General features: G+C 35.6%; 1 protein-coding gene across 3 annotated transcripts in view; it reads right to left on the bottom strand.

The window, feature by feature from the left end:
• CABCOCO1 (ciliary associated calcium binding coiled-coil 1) overlaps positions 1-21659 on the bottom strand; it is a 104358-nt gene that overhangs the window by 31885 nt on the left and 50814 nt on the right. The window contains exon 6 of one of the 3 annotated variants that reach the window (XM_031652213.1): positions 15262-16648. The exons of the other annotated variants lie outside the window; for them this stretch is intronic. Coding sequence (XP_031508073.1) covers positions 16637-16648 — 12 coding nt within the window. The 3' untranslated portion in view covers positions 15262-16636. Of the gene's footprint in view, positions 1-15261; positions 16649-21659 lie in introns of those variants that run through there. 3 annotated transcript variants of the gene reach the window in all.

Below are 21659 nucleotides of genomic sequence, written 5' to 3'. Positions count from 1 at the left end.
GCTGCATATAACTTTCTGGTTTTTCTCTTAAGTCTTTTTAGTTTCTTTTTTCCCCCTTCCTACTTCTTGAATAAAGTCTTAATTAGGTTCTATGATTCTTAACACCTGTTTAATATCCCATTGAAGAGTGAAGGTGGGCTTCAGGTTTTCACTACTTAACAGGCATCCCTGGCAGTCACAAATTAGAAAAGCTTGGGTGCTGGAGCACTTGGCTGGGGAGGAAAAGAGGAAATGCAAAAGGAAATACCTAATCCATTGACCTGAGAATTTTGTATACATTGAAACTTAATTATAAAGGTGTACAAAGGATAAATGTGTAAAGAGGTCTCAGGGCATATATGAGTGTGCACGTGCCACATACGATAAAATTCACATTTTCATATCCTTGAAATTAAGGGTAAAAGGAGGTTTAGGGCAGAGAGAAAAAACAAATGAACCAAATTATTTTGAAATAAATAACTAATAAGTAGCATTAATTTATCTTCAGAGAAAACATTAACTCTTTAACTGGGGGTGGGGAGTAAGCGGGGGGAAGTATCACAGTTTGAAAAAGAAACACTTTGCACATTTTTTGATGAATATAAATGAGTGTATAGCCTAAACTTTTGTTGCTATTTTTTGTTTTGTGATTCTACAATATTATAATCTTTATGCTTTTAACAAGAAAACTATTTTTATTACATAAATCTATAAATAGCTTAAAAATCCACTAAAATAAAATAAGAAATGTAGATAAAATGCCAACAAGTCTCAATTTGTATTTTGAACTGCAAATCTTCTGCACTGTGAATGTTTCTTGTATTTTAAAAGTAATTTAAAGTCTAGTTGCAAATGAAAAAAAATGACCAAACTATATTGAACTTTGGCAATTCTGAATGTGATGACTCTGTCACTTGGTTTGAAAATCATTCTCATGGGCACAAAAATGAAGTTTTAACCAAACCTCCACAGGAGGGCACTATAGTGTGACTCTGGTGTAAGTTGCAGCCACAGCAATTCATTCTGTCCTTCTCCAGCTCTTGGTTAAAAACCTTAAACAGTGAGTCCTTCTCTTGGATTAGAAAAGTCTAGATTTCAAAACTCAAGCTAGGTAGATTTCATATATGGTAAATATTTTTTCTTTGCTAAAACATGGCTATAGGTAATTTAATCTTTCTTTTGAGGCATATATTCAACATAAAATCTTATCTCAAAAATACAGCAAAAAATGGCAGGATGCATGCTCTGAGTGAAATAAACTGTAAGTAGGTTAAAATTATATAATGCTTTAAAATAACAGAAATAGTTTAGAACATTTGGTTAAGCAATCAAAACCAAAAGACATTACAACAGATAAATGCATTTATTACTTATAAATGATAGTATGTATAAAAAGCACATATAAATGGTATTACTTAAACATGGTATATATTACTTGCAATGGTGTGTCTAGCTAATTAGATGGTAGACAGTTACATAAATCTTAGTAAATGTAGAAACAGAATCAAAACATAAATACCAAAGCATTTACAAACTGGTTTGCCTGATCCCAATAAAAGCTCTAAAAACATTCACTGTAATGATAAAGATGGAGATTAAGGACATAAAGATGGCCAAGATTAAGATTTAATAAGTGTTTCTCATCCTAACTTTCAGTTTCACGTTTATTTTCAAGTTGTTCTTCAGGAGATAACATATTTTGATATTTTACTAAAGTTTTTAAAATCAATATAAAAGTAATTGTAATCTTGGCAATTGCCATCTGTCTTTATGAGACTTGCCTTATTATTTTGAGGACTAACAGAGCCTTGCAAATCCAAGAAAGCTGTATCGAATAGACAGTTTCATTAAATTTGAAAAGTCGCAGGAGCAGTAGTTATAGATACAGATTATATGGTTCTAATAACTGTTTACATAGCAAATCTATTTCCAGTAAGGAAACTTTTCATTTTTCAGTTTTGCCAAAAGGATTTAGGTAAATCCAAGACCGATACAAAGTTAAAGTGGGCTATATCAGCAGGGCTTAACTTTTGGGTGGTAGTTGTTGTCTTTACAGTCAACTATTGATAGATTTAATGTTCTGGGAATTTACAATTGAAACAAAGTAATGTAACCACAGTACACATCTGACAGCTTTCTGAACCTGCATTCTAGATTAGACATTGATGGCATCATGTTTTCCTAGAAATGAAAAGTACTTGCTTAAAGCAAAGGAGTTCTCTAAATTTTTGATGGTTCACACCTGGATTGAATAATTAAATTTGTTAGTAATTAAAACGCTAGTTCATCACTCCCCTGGGGAATCCAGGCAGACTGTATTAATTTAAATATCTTTTCTTTCAGCTCATACAGATCTTTATGCCAATAAAGGATTCAAAAAGTAGATTTAAAGAAAGACTTGGGTAATCTGCTTTCACATAATAAGATTACTTTTCCTGCTGCTTTTATACAATCCATGCTGTTTCCATATACAATCCATTTTCTTTTACTTCAGAATCTGGTCCATTTTATTTCAGTATAAAGGTTCTTATTGTTATTTTCATTTCCATTAATTATATCCAAATGGCACCATCAGTCCATAAAATAATGCAACTTCTGGCATCTATATTAAGTGGCTTTAATTTCTACACTGGATTTTATATAATTTTGTTTAAAGATCTCCCTTCCTTTCCGTCCTTCCCTCCCCCTCCCCCCTCCCTCCCTCCCTCCCCCCTCCCCTCCTCCCTCCCTCCCCCTCCCTCCTCCCTTCTTCCTTCCTTCCTTCCTTCCTTCCTTCCTTCCTTCCTTCCTTCCTTCCTTCCTTCCTTCCTTCCTTCCTTCCTCCCTTCCTTCCTTCCTTCCTCCTCCTCCCTCCCTCCCTCCACATTTTGTGTTTTCCAGTCAGAGAGAAACTGTGTAGTAGTTTTCATAAAATATCATATGTCAAAAGCAAATTTTGGTTAAGCAAAATGCTCCATACTAATCAAAATTTTGCTGCAAAATTCTGTTTAATTTTCAAGTTTGACTCCTTGAAAGTATTTTGAGGGGCAACTGTTGTATTTCTCTTAAAACAAAAAAAAAAAAAATGAGAAAGTGAAATATGAGATTTGGTAAATACTAAAAACCTCTACAATGCAAGGGAGATAAGAGGAAGATCCTGGGTTTTATGTGGGTTTCATCTTCAGGTGAAGGACTGAAAGAACCATGCCTCCTTGGGGAGGATTATGTAACAAAACCCAGCAAAAACAAGAGCCAGAATGTGTGGAAGCAGCTTCTCCTGATAGCTCAGATGAACATTCCTAGAATTCCCACGACCTCGGGAATTCTGTTTGTCTAATTTTTTTTTGGAAATAACGTCACATTTACATATAGTTAGAGAAATAATACATAGTGCTCCCATATAACTATTGAAAATAAATTGCAGACTAATGCAGCATCCCTTGTCATACTTCAATGTGCATTTCTTAAGTACAATGACACTTTCCTACATAACCAGAAAACAGCTATTAAAATTAACTTAGATCTAACATTGCCATATGATCCCTCTACTGCAATAACATTTACCAGTTATCCCAATAATATTATTTATAAGTCCAGTATCCAATTTAGGAGCATGTGTTGTATTTAAATATTCCTTTAGTCTCTTTCAATTTACAAGAGTTCTCAGTGTTTCCTTATTTTTCTTGACCTTGACATTTTTAAAGAGCCTACAACAGTTACTTTTTAGGATCTTCCTCTTTGGGTTTGTCTGATGTTTCTTCAAGATTTATGCATTTTTGACAGGAATATCACAGAATTCATGTTGTTTATCTCGATGCAGTATATGAGGAGGAAACAATGATAATTTGCAGTATTACTTACATTATGAATGTTTATTACTTAGATAAAATGGTATCTACCAAGTTTCTCAACTGTGAAATTAATTATTCAGTACATTATATTTATTACTTAAACAATTAATAATAATTTTATGGGAAAATACATTGGCACTCTTTAGATATTTGATTCCTTACCAAACTTACACCTACCAAGTTTAGCACTCTTTGATCATTCATTCCTAAATCGATTAGTGGGATGGTTACTAAATGACAATATTGTAACTGTATTGTTTCTTTTGGATTTATTGGTTGTCATTCTACTGATGCATCTTCCTTCCTCTTCATATATCTTTTTTTTTTTCATTCACCTATTTATAACTGTAGTGCTTCATGGATATGTATTTTACTCAAATAGTTACAATTTGTTCCTATCATAATTTACTTGGATGTTCACATTGGCTAGTAGGAGACCCTTCAAGCTGGATCCTGTGTCTTTTGGGCAAGATCCCATCATTCTTCTTCACTTTTTGTCATTATAACATATTCCAGCCCCATCTAATTTTTTTCCTTTCCCAAACCCAAAGTCAGGCATTTCTTAAGAAGCCATAGTTTCTTTCATTGGACAACGGTATTTAGAAACCAAGAGCTGGGTGCTAAGAGTGCTCATTGTTTTGTTTTGGATGGCGTATTTTACTTTTAGTGGTGAGAATGCAACGTGAGATCTATCCCTTTAACAAATTTTTAAGTCTACAATACATCATTATTGACTGTAGGCACAATGTTGTGCAGGAGATCTCTAGAGCTTATTCATTTTACTTGACTGAAACCTTATGTCCATTAATCAGTAACTCCCCATTTTCCTCTCCCTGCTGGCCTCTATTTTAGATAACTGATATAAACGAAATCATACAGAATTTGCCTTTCTGGAACTGGCTTATTTCACTTAGCACTATGTCCTCAAAGTTTATCCATGCTGTCCATATTGCAGAAGTGTCTTCTTTTTAAAGGCTGAATAATGTTCCATTGTATGTATACACCACATTTTAAAATCCATTATCTGTTGATGGGCATTTAGGGTTTTCCACATCTTCACTACTGTGAATAGTACTGTGGTGAACATAGGAGTGCTAAAATCTCTTTGGGATCTTGATTTAAATTCTTTTTGATAAATACTAAGAAGTGTGATTGCTGGATCATATATGGCAGTTATATTTTTAATTTTTGAGGAACCTCCATACTGTTTTCCATAGTGGTTAGAAATTTTGCATTCCCACCAAAAGTGTACAAGTGTACCAATTTCTCCACATCTTCACCTTGTCTTTTGTTTGTTTTTGATAATAGCCATCCTGACGAGTGTGTGGTTTTAATTTGCATTTCCCTGATGACTGGTGACATCGAGCATTTTTTCCCCATATACCTGTTGGCTATTTGTCTGTCTTCCTTGGAGAAATGTCTTAAACTGGATTTACGATTCAATGAAAGCACAACAACAGCTACTAGAAAATGAAATAGTACATCGTATATAATCATAGATAATAGTAATCAGAATCTCAAAGTAAATCATAATCCTTAAGTTTGCTAAGTTTGCTCATTGCTAATGAGGTATCATTGTTCCAGCCCTCTTAGAAGACAAAATTAGAAAAAATATTATATTATGTCTTATTATACCTATCTGTCTATTTGCCTTAAAACCCTTAGTTCACACTGATACGTCTAACACCACATGGTTTATTCTAGTCTTCCCCGTTACCACAGATATAACTCCCTTCTACAGTCACAAAGCTCATTGTTTTTGATATATTTACTTATTTGCCCAGTTCCCCCCATACGTAACCACATTTCAAAGCCGTGCTATGACCATCTTGACTGTAGACATGCGCTGCCATTACCCTGTCTCCAGTATCCTGGCCATGACTTCAAGAAGGAGAATGGAAATGGGATGAAGAAAGGAGGAAGAAGGAAAGGCTTAGAAAACTTGCCTCTGGCTATAGCAGTCTCCTATACTACTGCCGGTTGTGTTGACTCAAAGGTGGCCTGTGGATGGATAAGCTCCATCTAGCTAGCCTCCTTCTGGTTGTGCTGGCAGAAGCTTAGCTTGGTCAAAATTTCTGAAAATTCAAATTCTGAAGTAATCTTTTGGGATCTATTTAATATTAATTGAAACACTCAAATTGCGTATGTATGTGTATTTTTAAAACTAGTAATTCCTTGTACTCTCAAGGATTCAATACATTTTTCACCTTTAAGGAAGTTATAAATGTGAAGAGATAATACAAATTATTATATCTTTGTAATTGACAAGAAGAATTCTATTGAATTCACTTATGAGGATTGATATGTTTTTGCCCAGAGATCTACAGGGGCTGGGTGTTATTTGGTGATGCTTTGCAAAGACTGACAGGCCAATTGTAATGCTGGCAGGTCTGTCTCCACAATTCCATATTTCAGGAAAGGTATTTTGTTACCGAATATCACAGAACTGACATGTCAAGTGTTAAAGGCCTTGTACATAAACGTAGGTAAGAACTAAATTTGTATATTTAAGGGAAAAACATACAAAAAAGTAGAAAAACCAACAATACACAAGAAGACTTACAGATCTAGAAGAAACTAAAGAAATCAGAAAGAAAGATAAAAAAATCAGAAAAATATAATACCCATATCTTTATATGTTTTCAAACGCATGTTGAAACAAAGGTTCAAAAATGGGTTTAGTCCTTTGAAATTACAGTCTAAAAATACTGATGTGTGTAACCCACAGGTTTTAAGGATCTAGAAATAAAATTTAAAACCAATTCTGTAACAGATGCTAATGTAAATGATGCTTACAGGCATTGATAAAACACTTTGCCTTCCTTCTACTAACATATTCCATAATTATACTGTGACTTAAATAGTTTATATATAGAGGGACGAATGTGGAACAGGAGAAAAGTATTCATACATTAGCATTCAGAGTAAGTAATTCAAACATCTAATTGTTCCAGCTCAAGGAATATTTAAAAATATTATCAGTTAGGTGTTCAAAATTATTTTGGTCTATTTTGTATTGAGTCATGCTGACAATTTGCAAAATTATAAAATGTTCCCAATCAACATAAATACATGCTACAGAAAATACAGAAAAGGAATAGAATGACAATTATCAGGAAAATATTTCTGCTTTTCTTTTATCCTAGAAACATGCAAAAATCTTTATTTTTCCTTAACCAAGCTTCTGCTATTTGAAGACAGTTATGGATGAAAACAGACATTTCTAGTTTTTTCTTCTTTTACAGGAGAGAAATTCTGTGTATAAGGGGTTTGATTATACATTCTTTGAACTCTAGAGCTCTTTCAGATGCATTTTAATTAAAACAATTTAAATCTTCAATATTCTGAGAATATCAGTGAAAATCTTATTAATGTAAAACTATTCTTGAGATTTATGAAATGAACAATTTATACATCTTTCTCTTTGTAACTAGATAAATTTGAAATTCTTACATAATTGAAAATTCCAGTTTTATTAGTGTAGGTATAGAGATTATGATGGATTTTTTTGGTTGTAGAGTATAATTGGTTCAATTCAATAAGCATTTACTGAGTACTTTCCTATGTTAAGATCTATGGGAGTCTAAAAAATAAGAAATAATCCAACCTTCAAGAAGTTTATAATCTAATAGAAGGTGATAGCTCTAAGATCACATTTTATCTCTTATTATTATAATTGTGTGTGTGTGTGTGTGTGTGGGGTAGGGTCTTACTGTGTCGCCCAGGCTGGAGTGCAATGGCACAATCTCGGCTCACTGCAAAGTATACCTGTCAGGCTCAAGCAATTCTTGTGCCTCAGCCTCCGTAGTAGCTGGGATTACAGGTGTGCGCCACCACACTTGGTACTTTATTATTATTTTTTTTTTGTAGGGACGAGGTTTTGCCATGTTGGCCAGGCTGGTCTCCAACGCCTGACCTCAGGTGATCCATCCGCCCCCAGCCTCCCAAAGTGCTGGGATTACAGGAGTGAGCCACTGCACCTGGCCTTATTATTATAATTTGTACAAGTGCCATAAATGAAGGCTGTAGGAGTAAAAAGGAGGTCATCCAGTTCTGGGCCATCATATATGATTCCATGAATAATAATATTTTCTAACTATTATGAATGCACAAAGTAACCCCTCTTAGAACATTTTCCCCACCAGATAAAGGGGCTTTATTGCTTTTTATTCATAAAAATAAACAGAATCATTGTAAAAGAGTTCAAGCAATACAAACAGTAAAAATATTTTTAAAAAACAAAATCACTCCAAATCCCATTGTAAATAATTAAACATTTTCCCAGATATTTTGCACTGTAATCAAGTAAAAATATAGCCCACATGTTTTATATTGTGACACTTAATATTATATATGTACTTATTTTAATAAATAAGATACCATGATACAGGTATTTTGTAATTTTGTTGTCAATCTCCTGTGGAAATGCACAAGCTCATAATTTTTAATCGGTATGTAGCCTTATGTTGGATGTATGTACAAATGTGTGCTTAATCGATTTCTTATTGAGGAACGCTATTTTCCAAATTTTCATGATTGTCATAAATAACACTAGAACAGAAGTCTTCATGGACATATTGTTACACATATTGAATTATCTTCTTGGAACAAAGCTTTGAAATTAAAATTGCTGTGTCAAGGGGTATGCCTTCCTAAAATTTTGATAGATTTTAAAAAATTGCACTGTAGTGGAGTCCCAATTTAAGATTCCACAAACAGTATGAGAGTTTCTCTCACACAGGGATAACATACAAAGTTGCCAATCTGATATAGGAGGGATAGTGTCCTACTATCTTGTTTGTATCCCTTTTACTATTAGCAAGCCTGAATATGTTTTTCATATATTAGGGGACATTTTCTTTCTTCTTTTAGGAGATACCTGTTCATGTTGTTTATTTTGCTGTTGTGGTGTTTTCCTTTCTCTTATTGATATATGAGATGCTGATGATGTTAACCCTTTAACATGTGTTACAAATAATATTTCTTTTTTAAAAAAGTTCAAGCTTGTTTTTGGTGCCTGATTCAATTAAAAATATAATTTTGATATTTTACAATTATCCATTGTTTCCTTTGTGGCTTATGAGACATTTTCAAAGGACTTCCCATCCAAAACTATAAACAAATTATGAATGTTCACTTATATAAAATCTACTTCTGGTATCTAATTTTTAGATATGGGAGTGTTTTCCCATTTTCCATATTTCAATCATTAATTTCAATGCCATGTTTATCAGATATTAAGATAAAGAAAAGGCTCACAGCTATTTCTAAACTCTTTATTGTGCTACAGTGATCTGTTGGTCTTTTCCATATCCTGTATAATTGTATACGGTATAGTCAGCTTTTCTTTATTACATCATATGTTTATTTCTCCAGATGAAAGAATAATTTTGCAATATTCTCTATTCTCAGTCTACATATCCTGAATGGGTATACTCCAGTCAAAAATTTTGTTAGAAAAAAAAAATTTTTTTGGTTAGAGTTTTGATTGGCATAGCATTGGATTTAAACATTAAGAAAGGGCTTGAATTTGTATAATATTGAGTATTTCTATCAACGAAGAAAGTATGCTTCTTCTGTTAAGGTCTTCCTTTAGTTTTTTCAGGAAAGTTTATAGTTTGATCATTTGGGTCATTCTTTTGGGATTTTCATAGCTATCTAAAACTTTTCTTACTTTTGTGAATGGACTTTTTACTCTGCTATATTTTCTAATTATATTGCTTAAACATAAAAATGCTACTGACTTTTGTGTTTTGGTTTTTAAAGCCAGCATACTGAATGCTACTTTTTTTTTTTTTTCCTCAGAATTTTCAATTGATTCTCTGGGCTTTTTCAGATAAATAGTTATACAGTTTAAAGGTCATCACAATTTTACCTTCTTTCCAGTATTAATACTTTTTTTTGCCATGATCAGTTGTGTTCCCTCCAGCCTCAATTTATAGGTTGAAACCTTAACCTCCAATGTTACTGCATTTAGCATAAGGAAGTAATCAAGGTTAAATGAGGTCCTAAGGGTGGGATCCTGATCTGACAGAATTAGTGTCCTTATTAAAAGAGACACTAGAGAGCTGGCTCTTCCTCTTTGCCCTGAGAGGACACAGTGAGAAGGTGGCCATCTGCAAACCAAAAAGAGACCCCTCACCAAAAGCTAAGTATGCTGGCCCCTGGTCTTGGGCTTCCAGACTCAACTGTGAGAAAACAAATTTCTATTGTTTCCATCACCTAGCCTGTGGTGCTTGGCTACGGCAATCTGAGCACACGAATACCCTGCCTATTTCCATCTTTTATTACATTGACTAGTAAAAGCCAGTCATGTAAATGTTAAATAATATAGGACCTTGTCTTAGCATCATTTTTAATGGGAATGCTTCTAGTATTTTATATTTTCACTTTTGATTTGGGGACTGTATACTATAAAAATATTAAATATCCTTATATTCGTATTTTAGTAAAAGCCCCTATCAGTAATGTGTGAGAATATTAAATTGTATCAAGTGTTTTTTAGTGTTTATCAAGAAGATATCAAAATTATAACAGTTTTTTCTTCTTGTCCACCAAGTGGTGACTTATGTCAATGAGCCATCCTTGCCGTTCTGCAATAACTCCACTTGATCACGATCTGTTATTCTTTTAAAGTGTTGCCGAATTCTACTTGCCAACATTTTAATTAGGTCATTTATACCAATATTCAGAAGTGAATTGTTTGTAATTTGCCCTTTTAGAGTACTTTTGACAGGATTTGAATCATTATTTTTCATTTATAAAAAATGTGAGCAGCTTTTCTACTTTCTCTAGCCTTGTTAAATACGTGTCAATTATCAATTATTTGAAGGTTTAAAAATTTCCCTTTGAAGACTTCTTTGTTTTCAGTTTTTCTCCCATAGGTATTGGTTGATTAAGGCTTTCAATACAATCTGGTGTCTATTTTGATAATTTTTACTTCTCTTTCAACCACATTTCTCTGTGGTGATCTATGGCCATTGCTGCTTTCTAATTTATGTATTTTTTGTATTGGTGCTTATCCTTTAATTTTCTTTGTAAAATTTAAACTAGCTAGTATTTTACCTAGTTTTTTTTAGAAGAAGCAATTCTTGAATTTATGAGTTCTACCACTTTTCTTTAAAAAATTCATTTATTTCCGCTGTGATCATTAATGACTTTCTTCTGATTTCTTTGCTGTTAATGTTTTTTAATAAACTCTTGAGTAAATGCTTTATTAATTTTTGTACTGTTTCACACTAAAACAATTTTAGGGGCCTGAGTACAGCTCTGGTTGTGTGTCATAGGTTTGGCAATTAATTTGTAGATTGTTATTTTTCTAACAATTTTCATTTAATTTACTTTTTGGCTAAGAGTTGTTCCAGTAAATTAAAAAATTTGCAACAGCTGTTGTATTGTTTCTTTATACATTTGTTTTGTATTCCTAACTTTAAACCATCATTGTCAGACAGTTCATTATATACTATTTCTAATATAGGAATTTATTGAGGTTTATTTTGTGGACAAAATATTACATTAAAAAATTTGTTATGGCTGCTTAAAATGATGTTTTCTCCATAGGTAAAAAGAGGAAATATAGTTTGTGTGTATGTATATGTCACATGTTAATGCCCACCAGAGACCATTCACCACAGAAGAACTAAACAAACAAGTATACAAAGTGACTCATCCAATTGACAACAAATATCTTTGGCCATCAGCCTTTTTCAGGGCTGTCATGATGGGCACATGGCTGAGCATTTTGGCCCTCTGTGGAAGATTTTTATAGATAATTCTTAGGTCAGAGCTCCCCAGTGGACTGGCTAAGGTTTTCTAGTTCATTGTCTGCATAAGTACACGTTCAACATCTTTCTCTGTCCGATCCTGCTTCTTCCCCCTTCTCTTCACAGGTGTTGATTCCTAATAAAGATTTTGCACCCAAAATCTGTCGCAGCACTGGATAATGGGAAACCTGGCTTGTGACACTGAATTCTATGGAATGCATCACTCGTCAGTCTTCTGCTTCCAGCTGGATTTGGTGAAAGGGAGCCACAAGCAGTAAGTAAAATGGTGGGAGGAAAGAGAAGTCAGGGTATTGTTGCCCCACATCCGACTGCTTCATCATGGCTGTGGCCTATGCTGTACTCTGTGACTTCAGTTCCTCTTTTGTGGCTCCTCTTCCACGATTCCATCCCTTATTAGACTCTATTACACATTGCCCTTCCCTTTCCTCTTCAGGCTGAGGAAAGGTTAGATTTGCTGCTACAAAATTACTCCCAAATATCAATGACTTACAACTATTGTTTGTGGTGCATATCCATCACAGGTTGGTTGTGGTGCTTCTTCCTGATGTCTAGCTAGGGATTCACGTGATGGAGAAGCACAAACAAGCTTCAGAAGCTTCTTCCCATCTGTTTCATGACATTTCAGCTCACATTTTATTCAGGTAAATAGGCAAATCTAACTTTAGGTGGGGCAGGGAAGTATAAGCCTCCCCCAGAAAAAGCAGAGATGGGGCCGGGCGTGCAATCCCAGCACTTTGGGAGGCAGAGGCGGGTGGATCATGAGGTCAGGAGATCAAGACCATCCTGGCTAACATGGTGAAGCCCCATCTCCGCAAAAAATACAAAAAATTAGCCGGGTGTGGTGGTGGGCACCTGTAGTCCCAGCTACTCGGGAGGCTGAGGCGCCATTGCACTCCAGCCTGGGTAACAGAGCGAGACTCTGTCTCAAAGGAAAAAAAAAAAAAAAAAAAGGCAGAGGTGGGTGACCAGCAATACAATCTAACAGAAATATTATGCTTTCCTACTACTGCTTGTACATGGGTGCTTACCAGCCCATGGAGGTTCACTACTATATAAAGAGACCGTTCTTTAAGTCTTTTTGAAGATGCTGTTTCATGCCCAGAATCCTGGTAGATACTGTGGTATTCTCTGAAGGTTTTGTCCTCATTACCCGCCCCCCCCACCATATGATGTAGTGTTTCTTTCAAGAATTAGAAACATTATACCATTTTACACTAATTAGTTGTTTGGCCTTAATTTTATGTTCAACTGAATTTAATAATCTGCCATTTCTCATCCTGTGACTTTCCCATTCCTGCCGTTTTTATTTGGATTAATCTGTATATTGGCTAGATTGTGACAAGTAGATATTTTTAGAAATGCTAGCTGGATATGTGGGAGATATACTTCCTCGGACTTTGTAAATTTGAGATCATTTCCTATCATCTGGACATTTAAATGCCAATTTGACTAAGTTTGTAATTCGAATCTCTTTTCTTCGAAAATCCTGTTGATATTGTTCCAGTTTTTTTTGCATGTAAAGCTGCTAACATGAATTTGTAAGTCAGTGTTTTTTTATTCTTATTTTTTATTTTTTACCTCTTCCTTTGTTGGTGTCGCATTTTTATTGCTTGCATGCTTAAAAAAATCACTGAGGTTCAATTGTAAGACATCTCAGAGTGTGTCATTTATCTTTTTCTTTTAGAACAGTGGCTCCTTTTGTTCTTCAGATCCTGCGTGTTTCTTCTTTGCCGAAATGTTATTTCAATGATGTCTTTGAATGATTTTTTATTCCATTCGTTCTACTGTTTCCTTCAGAGACAGCAGTCCGATGCATGTTGAATGACTCTCTGGCAATCCTTGTTTTCCTTGTTTCTATGTCTATTCCCTCACAGTTTTTGTGTGATTTTCTTTGCTTTTTTCTTTGTCTATTTTTTCTTTTGAGATGGAGTCTCACTTTGTCGCCCAGGCTGGAGGGCAGCGGTGCGATCTCGGCTCATTGAAACATCTGACTCCTGGGTTCAAGTGATTCTCCTACTTCAATCTCCAGAGTAGCTGGGATTACAGGCACCCGCCACCACGCCCAGCTAATTTTTTGTGTTTTTAGTAGAGATGGGGTTTTACCATGTTGGCCAGGCTGGTCTCGAACTCCTGACCTCAGGTGATCCACCCGCCTTGGCCTCCCAAAGTGGTGGGTTTACAGGCATGAGCCACTGCGCCTGGCCCGATGACACCACTCTTAATTAAAAGAACAGGTCAAACATAACAAGATGCTGTTTTGAAAAGTCATTTCCCATCTTGCTCATCAGCAGTGCAAGTGTAGACCCTATGCTGAGTATTTTCTGTGTTTTTCAAAGCTAACCAAAAAAATGTGTGTGTGTGGAGGGTGTGGGGGTGAGTATCTAGATTTTTTTTTAAATCATGTGTAACCTGTAACTATATTGTGTTCATTAACTGGAGAGGTTAAGTTAAACTAGCATATCAGTGTCTACTCTCAATATTGTCTAAGTAATATTTACCTAATAATTGCTCTTTGGAGTTTATAAAGTAGGCCTAGCCTTTCTTAGTTTAAGTTGGAAATCAAACAAAGCAGTTTTGTAACCATGCCCTTATGTCATTACCTTTCCAAGAAGTCCATTATAACTTTCATAATTTGTTTTTCTAAGACTCAAGAAAGCAATAATCAAACTAAATGTTTGTTTTAAGATACAGGAAGCAGGGCCTTATTAATACCTTCCTGAAACTCTGAGGCATTCAGAAGCAAATGATATATTGGAATTATTTTATTCCATTAGTAAATGTACCCAAAAAGTGATTTATGCAGCCTAATGACTTTCTGTAAAATTAACAAAGTGTTTTGAAAGCATGTTTATAAAATAAAAAGTAATTGATGAAAGCTTTTCATTTGACAATTTTACTGGATTTTTTATTATGAATTGGAAATCAATTTCTAAGCACCTAGAAGATATAGGTATTGGGTAGAAATGAACACCTTCTTGTGAGAAATATGTCCCCTCAGTTTAATCATATTTATTTATATAATAGAGTGATAAGCTGTTAGATATGGTAAAATAATAGATACATTAATACCTTTCATTAGATAAACTTAAGGCAACTTTTCATAATGAATTGGTAAATATTTTATTTTAAACTTAATTGCTTGAACTTTTTCCAGTGAACTGTCTACTTTGTAGACAAGGACAAAGACCAAAATGACAACTTGATTGGTTGGCTTGGCCCCTTGCAGTCCTAATCTGCCTCCTAACCCCCACTTAGGAAATTAAAACACAAACACACATGCATATAAACACAGCCAAATTCTGACCTTTGCTGTATATTTAAAGAATAATGTCTTTATGGAAAATTATGCATATGCAAAATTATTCATACCTTTTTAAAACAAACTGTGGTTGCTTTTGAGGCAGAGTCTGGCTCTGTGCAGCCCAGGCCTGGAGTGCAGTGGCGATCCGGCTCACTGCAAGCTCTCGCTCTCCGGGTTCCGCCATTCTTCTGCCTCAGCCTCGGTAGCTGGGACTACAGTACAACGGCCGGCTAATTTTGTATTTTTAGTAGAGGCGGGGTTTCACCTGGTGGTGCCGATCCTCTGATGATCCGCCCGCCTCTCGGCCTCCCAAAGTGCTGGGATTACGAGGCGTGAGCCACGAGCGCCGAGCAGTAGTTTAGCGCACACAAACAATTCATAACTATTTTAATTTACACTTAGTTGATTGAGCATTTTCCAGTGAATTGACTACTTTTTGGACTGAAACAAACAGCTTGATTGGTTGTCATGACACCATAGCCCTAATCTGCCTCCTGACCCTGACTTTGGAAATTAAAACACCTACACACATCATAATGTTCATGGACACAAATACACACCCAAACTCTGACCTTTGCTTCGTGTCAAAAATAATAATCTCTTTATGGAAAATCATACTGATTTTATGGAAAACAAGTAGGAAGATTTCATTCCAACTACGCTTTGGGAGGAACTTTCCTATGTTAAAACTCAGTAAAGGTCCCGTTAGTACATTAAATACTCTCACAGTCAGGGATGAAAACGGCCTCAGGTTGTTTTTACTGTACTCAGCCTGAACCACGCTGACCAGCATCCATTCAGAGCTTGTCGTAATCTACCTTACCCATTAGATTCTATTTTCCAATAATCTCAAATACATAACCCTGCTCAAGATGAGTCATCTCTTCCCTGCTATTGGGTTAAAACATTACAATCATTCTTGCCTCTATGCCCTTGCTTGTGCAGTTACTAATTTTCACCTTCTCAAATCTGGAATATTCTTTGCTAACCTTTCTAAATTCTGCCCTTCTCTGAAAGCCCACCTCAATTCCCAATGCTTCCAACAAAAGTTTATTTTGCTGTTATATTCCAAAGTGATTCCTCCCTTTCCTGACCTCTATCTTGTTTTTTAAACTAAAGCTTTCCTGTTAATGTCCTAAATATTTAATTCTATCTTTTCAAATAGATTGCATAATTCTCTGATGTCGGGTACCATATTATACTCCTTTTCTGTTTTTCCACCATTATAAAGCATAGTACTGAACAGGCAATACCTTTTGGTTGTTAAATAAAAATATCAGAAATTTGTTTAATTTTGTCTCATTGTAGTTGTGGATCTCCAGGTACAGCACCAGTTTTAAAAACTAAGTCATTATTAGGCTTTTCTTTTCCTGGCAGTTAAAGATGTTAACATTATATTAAAAGTGAAGGTAATTTGAAGACCTCAAACTTCCAATCGCCAGAAAATTGATGTATTTATTTTCAAAAATAAGAATTCATAAAATAGTACTCCATTAAATATGGAAAGAATAGATTAAGTCATAGGAAAAGTGCCCTTTATTCCAAAGTTCTTTCCTGTGTGTGTTCTTAGAAGCCAGCTTCCCTCACCATGTAGCCAACTTATGTCAGAATTTCAGATGTTTTGGAGCTCTTCAGGTCTATAGGATATTTTTTTCTGCATCTTTTGTTTCCTTTGTTTTGCATTCCTTGGTAATTTTTTCCTTTTCTTCGAAACTTTGTAGGATGTTAGGAGGATGAAGTCTTTAGAAACGTGCCTGACACATAGTTAAGAATTCAGTAAGTGTTCGCCATTACACTATTTTCTTTTTCTTTTATTCTCCCCAACGTAAGTCGGGTAAAATACACACAACTATTATTCAGCTTCACTTTACCTATCTGTATTTGAAAATATATGATTAGTATACAGAAGAAAGTTACAAGCCAAACAATCTCAGACATACCTTGTATTGACCTATTAGAAAGTTTGGATTTTATTACAATCTTCACTTATTAAATGTTTATCAAGCATCTCATATTTGCAAAGCAGTTTGAGAGAGGTATTATTCAGAAATGAACCTTGACAATTTTCTACAATATGAGTTTCTTATTTCAGTAACTAGAAATAAATGTTATTTAAAATGTAGAGGAGATAAGACTCATATAAATAATTCAAGATTGGAAGTTAAAAGTGCCCCAAGAAAGGTAGAGATAAAAATGAGAGTTCACAGGGGAAAATGGAAGAGCTATTTTCAGTTTAGGGGTTAATAATTCATACTAGAGAGGATTTGAAATGAACTTTGGTGATAGAGCTGGTTTTGGACAAGCATAAATTTGAGAGAGGAGGGAAGATGTGATGAATTGTGGGTGCCTGCTAATTCCCTGTCACTCCCCCCATTGAAAGGTGGGGTTTATTTCTGCTCCCCTTGTGCCCTAGCTGACTCTGTGACTGCTTCAACCAATGCAACAAGACTGAAGGGACACTGTGCCAGTTCTGGGCCTGACTTCCAAGAGGACTGGCAGCTTCTGCTTCCTCCCTGTTGCAACTCTCACTTTTAGGATATACTAAAATGTAATTTGTGTATTCATAAGGAAGATATGTCAGTAATTTTCCTTTCTTACAATGAATGTCCTTGTCATGTTATGGCATTATAGGAAATATAGAAAAAATATTAAATATTAAAAATTTATAGGAAAACTTCATATAATTTTATATCATCTTAAATATGAAGCAACTTAGACTGGGAAGTTTGCTTGTGGAAAATATTTTTAAATATTATAATTTAATTCCATTTATTTTAATTCCACAAAGATACTCCTCAAGAAGAGCAACACCAAGAAACCAAGTTAGAAAACACTCTTTAGGATATTATCTAGGAGAAGTTCCCTAAACTAGCAAGGGAGGCCAACATTCAAATTCAGGAAACACAGAGAACAGCACAAAGATATTCCTCGAGAAGAGCAACCCCAAGACACATAATTGTGAGATTTGCCAAGGTTGAAATGAAGGAAAAAATGTTAAGGGCAGCCAGAGAGAAAGGTCGAGTTACCCACAAAGGGAAGTCCATCAGACTAACAGCGGATCTCTTGGCAGAAACCCTACAAGCCAGAAGAGGGTAGGGGCCAATATTCAATATTCTTTTTTTTTTTTTTTTTTTTTTTGAGACTGAGTCTGGCTCTGTCGCCCAGGCTGGAGTGCGGTGGCCGGATCTCAGCTCACTGCAAGCTCCGCCTCCCGGGTTCACGCCATTCTCCTGCCTCAGCCTCCCGAGTAGCTGGGACCACAGGCGCCCGCCACTTCGCCCGGCTAGTTTTTTGTATTTTTTTAGTAGAGACGGGGTTTCACCGTGTTAGCCAGGATGGTCTCGATCTCCTGACCTCGTGATCCGCCCGTCTCGGCCTCCCAAAGTGCTGGGATTACAGGCTTGAGCCACCGCGCCCGGCCTCAATATTCTTAAAGAAAAAAATTTTCAACCCAGAATTTCATATCCAGGCAAGCTAAGTTTCATAAGTGAAGGAGAAATAAAATCCTTTACAGACAAGCAAATGCTAAGAGATTTTGTCACCACCAGGCCTGCCTTACAAGAGCTCCTGAAGGAAGCACTAAACATGGAAAGAAACAACCAGTACCAGCCACTGCAAAAACATGCGAAATTGTAAAGACCATCAATGCTATGAAGACACTGCATCAATTAATGGGCAAAATAACCAGCTAATGTCACAATGACAGGATCAAATTCACACATAACAATATTAACCTTAAATGTAAATGGGCTAAATGCCCCAATTAAAAGACCCAGACTGGCAAATTGGATAAAGAGTCAAAACCCATCAGTGTGCCGTATTCAGGAGACCCATCTCACGTGCAAAGATGCATATAGGCTAAAACCAAAGGGATGGAGGAAGATCTACCAAGCAAATGGGAAGAAAAAAAAAAAAAGCAGGGTTACAAGCCTAATCTCTGATAAAACAGATTGTAAACCAACAAAGATTAAAAGAGACAAAGAAGACCATTACATAATGGTAAAGGGATCAATTCAACAAGAAGAGCTAACTATCCTAAATATATATGCACCCAATACAGGAGCACCCAGCTTCATAAAGCAAGTCCTTAGAGACCTACAAAGAGACTTAGACTCCCAAACAATAATAATGGGAGACTTTAACACCCCATTGTCAACATTAGACAAATCAATGAGACAGAAGGTTAACAAGGATATCCAGGACTTGAACTCAGCTCTGCACCAAGCAGACCTAATAGATATCTACAGAACTCTCCACCCCAGATCAACAGAGTATACAGTCTTCTCAGCACCACATCACATTTATTCTAAAATTGACCACATAATTGGAAGTAAAGCACTCCTCAGCAAATGTAAAAGAACAGAAATCACAACAAACTGTCTCTCAGACCACAGTGCAATCAAATTAGAACTTAGGATTAAGAAACTCACTCAAAAGTGCACAACTACATGGAAACTGAACAACCCGCTCCTGAATGACTACTGGGTAAGTAACAAAATGAAGGCAGAAATAAAGATGTTCTTTGAAACCAATGAGAACAAAGACACAATGTACTAGAATCTCTAGAACACATTTAAAGCAGTGTGTAGAGGGAAATTTATAGCACTAAATGCCCATAAAAGAAAGCAGGAAAGATCTAAAATCAATACCCTAACATCACAATGAAAAGAACTAGAGAAGCAAGGACAAACAAATTCAAAATCTAGCAGAAGGCAAGAAATAACTAAGATCAGAGCAGAACTGAAAGAGATAGAGACACACACACAAAAAAAACCCTTCAAAAAAATCAATGAATCCAGGAGCTGTTTTATGAAAAGATCAACAAAATTGATAGACCCCTAGCAAGACTAATAAAGAAGAAAAGAGAGAAGAATCAAATAGGTGCAATAAAAAATGATAATGGGGATATCACCACCAATCCTACAGAAATACAAACTACCATCAGAGAATACTATAAACACCTCTATGCAAATAAACTAGAAAAGCTACAAGAAATGGATAAATTCCTGGACACATACACCCTCCCAAGACTAAACCAGGAAGAAGTTGAATCCCTGAATAGACCAATAGCAGGCTCTGAAATTGCAATAATTAATAGCCTACCAACCAAAAAAAGTCCAGGACAAGACAGATTCACAGCCGAATTCTACCAGAGGTACAAAGAGGAGCTAGTACTATTCCTCCTGAAACTATTCCAATCAATAGAAAAGGAGGGAATCCTCCCTAATTCATTTTATGATGCCAGCAACATCCTAATACCAAAGCCTGGCAGAGACACAACCAAAAGAGAGAATTTTAGACCAATATCCCTGATGAACATTGATGCAAAAATCCTCAATAAAATACTGGCAAACCAAATCCAGCAGCACATCAAACAGCTTATCCACCATGATCAGGTTGGCTTCATCCCTGGGATGCAAGGCTGGTTCAGCATACACAAATCAATAAACATAATCCATCACATAAACAGAACCAATGACAAAAACCACATGATTATCTCAATAGATGCAGAAAAGGCATTCAACAAAATTCAACAGCCCTTCATGCTAAAAACTCTCAATAAACTAGGTATTGATGGAATGTATCTCAAAATAATAAGAGCTATTTATGACAAACCCACAGCCAATATCATACTGAATGGGCAAAACTGGAAGCATTCCTTTGGAAAACCAGCACAAGACAAGGATGCCCTCTCTCACCACCCCTATTCAACGTAGTGTTGGAAGTTCTGGCCAGGGCTATCAGGCAAGAGAAAGAAATAAAGGGTATTCAATTAGGAAAAGAGGAAGTCAAATTGTCCCCATTTGCAGATGACATGATTGCATATTTAGAAAACCCCATCATCCAGCCCAAAATCTACCTAAGCTGATAAGCAACTTCAGCAAAGTCTCAGGATACAAAATCAATGTGCAAAAATCAATGACAAGCATTCTTATGGACGAATAACAGACAAACAGAGAGCCAAATCATGAATGAACTCCCATTCACAATTGCTACAAAGAGAATAAAATACCTAGAAATCCAACTTACAAGGGATGTGAGGGACCTCTTCCAGGAGAACTACTAAACACTGCTTGACAAAATAAGAGAGAACACAAACAAATGGAAGAACATTCCATGCTCATGGATAGGAAGAATCAATATCGTGAAAATGGCCATACTGCCCAAGGCAATTTATAGATTCAATGCCATCCCCATCAAGCTACCAATTACTTTCTCCACAGAATTGGAAAAAACTACTTTAAAGTTCATATGGAACCAAAGAAGAGTCCGCACTGCCAAGGCAATCCTAAGCAAAAAGAATAAAGCTGGAGACATCATGCTGCCTGACTTCAAACTATACTACAAGGCTACAGTAACCAAAAGAGCATGGTCCTGGTACAAAAACAGATACATAGACCAATGGAACAGAACAGAGGCCTCAGAAATAACACCACACATCTACAACAATCTGATCTTTGACAAACCTGACAAAAGCAAGAAATGGGGAAAGGATTCCCTATTTAATAAATGGTGCTGGGAAAACTGGCTAGCCATATGTAGAAAGCTGAAACTAAATCCCTTCCTTACACCTCATACAAAAATTAATTCAAGATGGATTAAAGACTTAAATGTTAGCTATAAAACCATAAAAATCCTAGAAAAAAACCTAGACAATACCATTCAGGACATAGGAATGGGCAAGGACTTCATGACTAAAACACCAAAAGCAATGGCAACAAAAGCCAAAATAGTCAAATGGGATCTAATTAAACTAAAGTGCTT

The sequence above is a fragment of the Papio anubis genome, chromosome 11 (assembly GCF_008728515.1).
Source record: "Papio anubis isolate 15944 chromosome 11, Panubis1.0, whole genome shotgun sequence".
Classification (NCBI taxonomy): domain Eukaryota; kingdom Metazoa; phylum Chordata; class Mammalia; order Primates; family Cercopithecidae; genus Papio; species Papio anubis.
The sequence above is the reverse complement of the archived record's forward strand: the minus strand, read 5'-3'. Positions and strand labels throughout refer to the sequence as shown.